Genomic DNA, 9986 nt, shown 5'->3' with positions numbered 1-9986 from the left:
TGTGGACCATGATTAAAATTAAATAATATAAATAAAATATTATTTATTTATTCTTTTTATTTTATTAGAATATAATAAATTTTATTACAAGTGGACTTGCACCTCTGTGGACAATGAGTAAGAAATTTAATTAAAATATGTTTTTTATTTTATTTTATTTATGATTAAAATGAAATAATATAATTAAAATATAATTAATTAAATTTTTTATTTAATTAAAAATTTATTTTATTACAGGTGGTCTTGTACATCTGTGGACGATGATTAAAATGAAATAAAATAATTAACATATTCTTAATATAATTTCTTTGGTTGCAGGTGGTCTCGCACCTCTGTGGACGATGTTGTTCTTATGGCACCAGTGGATGGCTTTGATCAGCTGGTTGACGTAGATCCGGACCTTCTCCGGTGAAGCTCCGTTGGGCATGTCCTCCAGCAGCTCCAGCATGTTCTACAACACACACACACGATCATCTCAACAAACCTTATAAATTATATAAATTATAGTTAAATTATATTATAGATGTTATATATATATATATATACATATATATTATTTACATATTTTGTGATGTTATATTGTTTATTAATTATATTAATATTTAATGATTACATATATATATACATACACTGTATATATTATAATTTATAATGTACTTGTTTTATATTTATTATAATTAATTTATTAACTATATTTTTTATATTTCTTTATTTTTTATGGTGTTTTATATCCTCATAATACTTTTGTTTTATTATATTATGTTGTGTTGTTATTTATTAAGACATTTTGTAATCATCAGGAGAACACAGCCCGAAGATCTCAGCGCTCTCCGTCTCATCTCACCTTCTCCACGTACTCAAACACCAGGTACAGCTTCCCTCGCTGCCGAAACGCCTCCTTCAGCTCCACGATGTTCTCCTGCTTCAGCGTGCGGAGCATCTTCAGCTCACGCATGGTCGTTTCCTTCACCTCCTCATTTTCTGAACCAAGAGCCACGATAAATAAACATGCATTACAGCTTATATTTATTTAAACAGAAATATAACAGAAACAGATTTGTCACTTTCAATTAAAAAAAGAACAATGTTACATTCTATCAGTTGTAACACAATGTAAAACATTACTTTTAAAAGTAATTTTTTTTTTTTTTTGCATTATTTATATATTAATTATAGTTTTTAATTATTAATATTTTGAGTTGTAATGATTACATATATATATACATACACTGTATATATTATAATTTATAATGTACTTGTTTTATATTTATTATAATTAATTAATTAACTATATTTTTTATATTTCTTTATTTTTTATGGTGTTTTATATCCTCATAATACTTTTGTTTTATTATATTATGTTGTGTTGTTATTTATTAAGACATTTTGTAATTTTGTTTACATTTATAGATAGATAGATAGATAGATAATTATCAAATATGAATTAAAATAAAATGAAATATAATTATTAAAATTTAATTTGACATTTTATTCATTTTTTATTTTATTTTTTTTTCAAAATAAGTAAATCAATAAAAATAGAAAGAATCATCCAGATGCATTAAAGTAATAAGAATTTAGGGTGGCAAATGTGTTAATTAAATTAAATAACTAAAACAGATTTTATGCACAATATAACTTTCTTTTTATTTCATAGTGAAATGTCCCTGTCCACTGAAACAGTAAGTGAAGAGAACAATGAAGATGTCCTCTGGTCTGCTGTGTAACGGTGATATGGACACACACTCACCCCAGCAGCAGCTCCGGGGATCGGTACCATCTGGTCGCCACATACTCAGTGTAGTTCGCATCGGTGCTTTCAGAGAGATCCCGCGCAAAACCTGCCAGAGACACACACTGGATTAGCATATCAACCTCACATTAACAGAGCCAAAGTGAGCTGATTAAGCATGTTAAAGAAATAACTGAGACATAAACGACATCTTATAGGTGATTTTTCTGTCGTATGTGATGATTTTAGGAGGACAGAAGATGCGCATGTGTGTGTTTGCTTGCATTTCCCAATCAAAACAATATCAGTGTTTCCAGCAGAATGGAGAACAGACAGACAGACTGAGTCTGGAGTGAGAGAGAGAGAGAGACAGACCACCTAGTTTTAGTTTTAGTTTTTATTTCCAATTTAGTAATTTTAGTGCTTCAACTTAAACTTATTTCAAGTATTTCTAATGTAGTTTTTGTCTAATATTTCTATTATAGTTCAGTTTTATTTCAGTTAATTTAGTATTATTTAGTAATTTTATTTATTTTATTTTAGTAATTTTTTAATTTTATTATTTTATTAATTTTATTAAAACTTTTATTTTATATTTTCAGGTTTCATTTTAACTATTTAATTTTCATATTATTTTCATATTTTTTTTAAATTGTCATATTTATTTAATTTTAATTTATTAAATTATAAAATATATTTTAAGTATTCAACTAATATATTTTTTTGTTTGTTTTGATTTATTTACAATTAGAAATTTTAGTGCTTTAACAAACTTATTTTAGTAATTTCTAATGTAGTTTTTCATCTAATATTTATATCATTTATTTTATTTCACCTTTACTTCAGTTAACAAAAATGATTTTAATAGTTGTTGTTTTAGCAGCATTGGAACAGAGTACAAAGACGTGTTTATGTAAAATTATGCAAATTAAAACCTTAATTAAAAACATTTTATATAATTTGATGCTAACTTGTTTATTTTACATATTTTTTCTGATATAGAACATTTATAGAACAAATGCTCTTCTATAAAGTTGTAAATAAAAAAGCATATATAATGCATATGAATTTTTATTCACAATTTGATGTTAAATTGTTTATGTTTATCATTATTATTATGATATAGAACAAATGCTCTCCTGTAAATTTGATCTTCAGATTAATACACGTTTGTGTGCTTACAGTATCTATCATTACTGCAACCTTATTAATATTCATGAGCTGCATCATGATGTCACAGACAGTCGGTCAGCGGCCGCGACACTAATTCTGGATGTTGGTTTGCTTGTCTGTTCAGCGCTGAAGTAAATCAGGTCAGATGAAGGACTCGCAGCAGCTCCAGTTCAGTTGTTCTGAATGCAGATCCTGCAAACAGAAGCTTTTTTAACTCACCTTCACTGTCCTTAAACTTCTTAATGGCCACGATTTCATTAGTCTCCTGCGAGAGAGAAAGAGACAGAACGTGAAGACGAACAACCATTCACAAGTTTGCTGTCAGTAAGATTATTTAGAAAGAACTGAATGTTTTTATTCAGCAAGGATGCATTGAATTGATCAAAAGTGACAGTAAATACATTTAGAATGTTATAAAAGATAATGTTTCTATTTCAAATAAATGCTGTTCTTTTGAACATTCTAAAATCCTGAAAAATAAAATGTATCACAGTTTCCACAAAAATATTGTGCAGCACGACTGTTTTCAACATTGATAATAATCAGAAATGTTTCTCGAGCAGCAAATCAGCATATTAGAATGATTTCTGAAGATCATGTGACACTGAAGACTGGAGTAATGATGCTGAAAATACAGCTTTGATCACAGAAATAAATGATATTTTAACAGATATTCACATAGAAAACAGCTGTTTTAAATTTTCATATATTTTACCATTTTACAGCATTTTTCTGTATTTTTTTTATTAAATAAATGCAGCCTTGGTGAGCAGAAGAGACTTCTTTCCTCAAATGTTTTTAATGCTAGAGGACTTTAGCAGATGCTTTTATGATTAGCCAGTGAATCGCTCTCGTCACTAACGTCACTGACAGTCACTGCTGTTCTTACAGTTCAGTTAAAGCTGGGTTCCTAATAAATGTTGAGCAGATGGTTAGCAAACATATGGAGACTAACTCAGTAATCCGCATTTTTACTCACAATATTCTTGGCGAGTGTTTTTGACTGTGTGTGTGTGTGTGTGTGTGTGTATGTGTGAGGAGAACTAAAGGACTCACACACACTCTCTCTTTGGCCTATTTTACACTCTCTGTGTCTCTGTATCCTCACAGCATCCTTCAGTGCTCCAGATTCACGTTTTACAGAAAAACAGACTCCTACAGATGCAGCTGACGCACAGAAATACAGCTCACCAACACTGAGAGCATGAAAAACACGGCGCTGTGTGTTCATACGTGTGTTTGCTCCCTCAGGCTGTGTGCTTGCTTATGTTGAACACAAACTGATCACAGGTGCTGCAAACGCTGACGACGGCATATTTATTAACCTCACACACTCACGCAACGACCTCAAACACAACACGCACGCACACACACACACACACACAGACACACACACACATGCACACACACGCACACATACGCAGACACACACACACGCACACGCACACACACACGCGCACACAGACACACACACACATGCACACACACGCACACATACGCAGACACACACACACGCACGCAGACACACACCCGCGCACACACATACGCGCACACATACGCACACACACACACACACACACGCACAGACACACACACACACGCGTTTAGAGACGGAAAATGTTCAGAATAGCATAAAATGACTGTATTTCTGCAGTATATAGTATGCAAACTGGGAATAGTATGCAAATACAGTACTATATTTGGTCAAATGTGTCGTTCATAATCAAGAGACATTGCACTGTATCCCACAATGCAATGTGCTAATCTCTGCCTTCTTCCAGAGTGAAGAATGAACTAGAAACTTTTTTTTTTTTATAAATACATTTTAAAAATATGTTTATTAATTTTATTTCAGTTTGAGTTATTTTAGTTAAACTAATTGAAAATGAGAAATGTTGCCTTAACAACTAGCTGAAACTAAATACGTTTTAATTTTATTTTTTAAATTATTTTAATATTACAAGTTTAAGTTTTTTTTATATTTTATTTCAGTTAAAAGTATTTTATTTCAAGTATCACATTTTTTTATGTTTATAGTTTATTTACCTAGTTATTTAGTTAACTGTTCAAAAGTTTGAGGATTTTTTTGTTTTGTTTTGTTTTTGAAAGAAGTCTCTTCTGCTCACCAAGACTGCATTTACTTGATCAGAAATACAGTAAAAACAGTAAAATTATGAAATATTACTTCAGACGCGGGTCAAAGGTCACAGGTGTTTACACCTGTTCAGATATGAGTGACTGACAGCTCTTCAGTGACCTCTGACCCCTGCCTCACCTCCGTCAGAGTGTAATACTTGAGCTGTCAAACATAAAAAATTACCAGAAAAAGCAGCATAAAACACTCCAGGCTCCTTCATGACACCATACAGGAGGATTTGACTGGATTATTAATGACTAACGAGTCTGTGAAGAGACACACACGTAACAGGAAGTTGAAATGAGGACAGATGAATGAAAGAAGAAACACAGGAAGCACACATGAAAAACACGGCACAAACAAAACTCAGCAAACGAGAAGAGGACGGGAATATTTGTGTGCAATGAAAGCCACACATACACAGATATTACATTCACATGAAAGATGCTCAGAATATAAACATCTTACAATAGAGTTCACAAATGACTATATTCATATTCGACGAGCTGTTCCAGAGAAACTGACGACTGGAGATACTAATAAAACCATCATGAAATTGCCCATCAGAGTAAAGCGGCAAAACAAAATGCTGGGAAAAAACGAAACCATTAAATGTTCAGATTTTAAATCAATATCTCGAAAAGTTTGCATACTTTAGTGAAATCAAAATACACTTGTTCATTCACACGCTTAATGCAAAATATATGCAAAATATCAAGCATATTTGCCAGTTCCAGACACATGATCTGAATACTATATCTTATTTGTTGATGAATGATTAAAAAAGACGTGGAAAAAAAGAAAAGGAACATAAAAAAAAATGCTGAACAGCTATTTTTTTCTCCTGATAGGATTTATGAAACACATTTTTCAAGACTGAGATTAAACGTAAAGCACTGAGATGCAGTGACTTTAATTTGTGTTATTTTAGTATCACTGATATACTTGTCAGGGTTGGGGATGAAGGATGGAGCAAGGACTCAATATTGTGGGAAGATAAGGGCTTTATTAAAGGCAGAACCAAAATAAACAACAAAAACTACACCGTGGGGGAAAAACAGGCTGGCAAGGCTAGGCAAGGCTAGGCAAGGCAGGATCTGGACACGACGCGACACGACACAACACGACACGACACGACACATCCAGGGAGATACGAAGACGAACTGGCCCGGGACTGCAAACACAAGGAGAATAAATGGAGAGCAAATTTGGGAGGCGCCGGCAGGGCAAGGAGCTTGGGAGGCGCCGGCAGGGCAAGGAGCTTGGGAGGCGCCGGCAGGGCAAGGAGCTTGGGAGGCGCCGGCAGGGCAAGGAGCTTGGGAGGGTCTGGGACGGCCTCCAGGCCATGTGGGATGGAGGAAGCCCTTTTCCTCCTCCTCCGTTTCCGAGAGCGGGGCACTGCAACTTCGTTGGCCACCTCTGGGGGCGCAGCAGCCTCTTCAGCCACCACTGCGGGCACTCCAACCTCATCAGGCACCGCTGGGGGCGCTGCAGCCTCATCGGCCACCACCGGGGGCGCTGCAGCTTTGTCGGCCTCCTTCGGGGGCGCTGCGGCCTCTTCGGCCGCCTCATGGGGAGCTGCAGCCTCTTCGGCCGTCTCTAGGGGCAGTGAGGCGGACCCATTCTTCCTCCTCCCCCTCCTCAGTCTCCGAGAGCAGGGCAATGAAACCGTACAGACAATACTAGTATAGTTTTTGTTAATATTTTGAATTAGATTTCATTTTTATATTTTCTGTTGTATTTATGCTGTATTTTTGTCATTTGTATTAGTTGGGGTTTTTAGTTTGCATTACAAAATACACCACTTATCTAAACCACTACCACAAACAAAGGCACTTTCAAAAATAAAATTAAATAAAATTAAATTAAATAAATAAAATTAAATAAAATTAAATAAAATTAAATAAGTATATCTGCTGTTAAAAAAATTAAAATAAGGCATTTACTTTGAACAAAGGCACTTTCAAAAATAAAATAAAATAAAATAAAGTATATCTGCTGTTAAAAAAATAAAAATAAGGCATTTACTTTGAAATAAAATAAAAAATACAAAATAAATAAATAAATAAATAAATTCAGCTGTTAATAAACTAAAATAAGGCACTTAAAATAAAATAAAAACTATAACAAAAACTACAAAAATAAATTATGCTGTTTATAAAATAGAAATAAGGCCCTTGCAATAAAAACTATAACAGAAAAGCTAACTAAATGAATGAATAAACTGTGCAGTGCTGCTTGTGTTTGAGCCTGATAAGATGATGGACTGAACTGGTTTATCTGAGAGCGCAGACAGACTCCAGATCAGCCTGAAGGGTCTGGAGCTCCAGAAGCCCCGCAGGCTCTTATTAAAGCTGCACGCCGTCCCCGCTGAGCCAAAACTACAGGCCACACAACGGGAATTAGCATGTCATGCATATTCATAGCTCACACACACATGCCGGCTCCTGATTGGCCGAGCCGAATGGAACCTCGCTCAGATGAAAGAAACCAATCCAAACGATGAGAGAGCCGTCGGCGAACGCCCGCGCTATTTCCATCTCTCTGACAGCGTGACGCCAGTGCTCTTCAGCAGCACCGCGCGCACACACAAGTGGGAGACATTAGCGTGTTTATTAGAACAGGTGAGGTTTGCGGAGATCAGACTGTCAGAGGTCAGATAACTAGCTTCTGCCTCTCGTCTCATCCTCGTTTCTCTCAAACGACTCAAGTGACCCATTTTCTGCTCTCTTCATAACAGCTCGCCTCCTTCATGCTAGTCTGTGGACGTCTGATCATCTCAACTTCACCCTAATGAACACTGACTGAAAATAAATCTGTCATTTATTACACAGATTATTAAATGAAAGCCTTCACGTGCTTCTAATTGACCTATATTTGCATTTTGCAGCAGTAAGAGTTTCATGTTTTCTGTTGTTTCTTCGTCACATTAAAATGACAGCTATATATTATTAAATAGATGCACAAAATCAAACACAGTTTATTATGTAAATCTATGCATGTTATGAAATCGCTGTCAGCCAGAGTTTTGAATGCTAATTCTATTCAGTTGGAACATTTCACATTTTAAACGTATTTTTTTCTCAAAGTATAACTTTTATATTTTAAAAGAGAAAAAGCAAAATAAATGTACAAAATAATGTCTGAATTAGTGTTGCATGTTTTGGGGGGCAAAGAAAAAAATGAATTGAACTTGAATTGTGATTTTTTTTAATGAAATTTGTGATTGGCTGTGATTTAATAAATAAAACTAAATACATTATTGTTATTATTATTGGATAACATAAATACTAAATATGAAATCATTTAAAATAATAATTTATACATATTTTAATATAATAAATATTACAGTATTATATAAAATATCCACTGTAACAAATACTATTTCATAAAAAACGATACTAATAAATATCTACAAATTAATGTCTGAATTAGGGCTGAACATTTTGGGAGAGAAAAAATAATTGCAATTTTTCTGATAAAATTCTGTGATTTAAAATATGATTTTTAAAAAAGTCCCATGTTTGATGTGCTTGTTTGTAGGGCTGCATAATTTGGCCAAATATTTTGTGATTATATATCAACTATAATCATTAAAATAAAACTAAATAACTAAAATAAAAATATTAAACAAAATAATATTAAATAAAATAATAACAGCAATAATCATTCAATAAATTACTATATATTCATAAATAATTTAATAGCAATTATAATAATAATTTAATAAATTTTCAATATAATAAATTACAATTTTAAATAAAAAGTTGTATTACTATTGCAATATTCACAGTAAAATTCAAATAATTAATATTTTTTTTTAAATAATTTATTTCATTCATTTAATTTAGTTCATTTAATTTCTATTACCAATTGGCTTTAGTAAACTATATTAGTATTAGTATATATTATTTTTAGTAAACTACATTAACCCTGGTCTGATAAAACTTTTTATTTATTCTTGTTTTGCCAAAAAGCACAACATTTTATTACAATTTTTTGCCAATCCAAAATGTCGTACTGTGTTTAATGTGACTATGTGAGCCTCGTCAGGTTATAATAACAACACATAAACTAAACTCATTATATGGAGAAGAACACATGTGAGGCACTGAGCACTGCACTGGTCACACGGCGTCTTTAACACACGCTGAGCACCTGCGTCTGTCCTCAACAAACAGCTCAGGAATAAAAATATCATCGTGTATTAATAACCCGTCTGATGGTCGCTCGAGTCCAGAGAATGACACGCATATCCTCACCGCTGATTATTATAAAGCTAAGAAACATGTCAGACACACACAGATGCTTCTGTCTGATTCAAACACACAAATGCACATATCAACATATATATATGATCTATATACATATATAGCATATATAAGTTTGGGGTCTGTGAGATTTTTTAATGCTTTTGAAAGAAGTCTCTTCTGCTCACCAAAGCTGCATTTATTTAATCAAAAATACAGTAAATATTGTGAAATATTATTACTAATTAAAATAACTGATTTCTATTTGAATATCTGTTAAAACATTTGAGGAAAGAAGCCTCTTCTGCTCACCAAGGCTGCATTTATTTAATTAAAAATACAGAAAAATGCTGTAAAATGGTAAAATATATTAAAATGTAAAACAGCTGTTTTCTATGTGAATATCTGTTAAACTGTAATTTATTTCTGTGATGCGCAGCTGTATTTTCAGCATCATTCCTCCAGTCTTCAGTGTCACATGATCTTCAGAAATCATTCTAATATGCTGATTTGCTGCTCAAGAAACATTTCTGATTATTATCAGTGTTGAAAACAGTCGTGCTGCACAATATTTGTGTGGAAACTGATACATTTTATTTTCCATGATTCTTTGATGAACAGAAAGTTCAAAAGGACTTCTGAAATCTTTTTAACATTATAAATGTCTTTACTGACACTTTTGATCAATTTAATG

General features: G+C 33.0%; 1 protein-coding gene across 1 annotated transcript in view; it reads right to left on the bottom strand.

Annotated features, from left to right (window-relative positions):
• LOC107752430 (cyclin-dependent kinase-like 5) overlaps positions 1-9986 on the bottom strand; it is a 74386-nt gene that overhangs the window by 21285 nt on the left and 43115 nt on the right. Inside the window, exons 4-6 of the mRNA XM_016568391.1 lie at positions 3125-3170; positions 845-981; positions 331-451 (exon numbers count right to left, since the gene is read on the bottom strand). Of these exons, the coding sequence (XP_016423877.1) occupies positions 331-451; positions 845-981; positions 3125-3170 (304 nt within the window). The remainder of the gene's footprint in view (positions 1-330; positions 452-844; positions 982-3124; positions 3171-9986) is intronic.

Source organism: Sinocyclocheilus rhinocerous, unplaced genomic scaffold, assembly GCF_001515625.1.
Source record: "Sinocyclocheilus rhinocerous isolate Xijiao unplaced genomic scaffold, SAMN03320098_v1.1 scaffold3306, whole genome shotgun sequence".
NCBI lineage: Eukaryota > Metazoa > Chordata > Actinopteri > Cypriniformes > Cyprinidae > Sinocyclocheilus > Sinocyclocheilus rhinocerous.
Note: the sequence above shows the minus strand (reverse complement) of the source record. Positions and strands in the feature narration are given on the sequence as shown.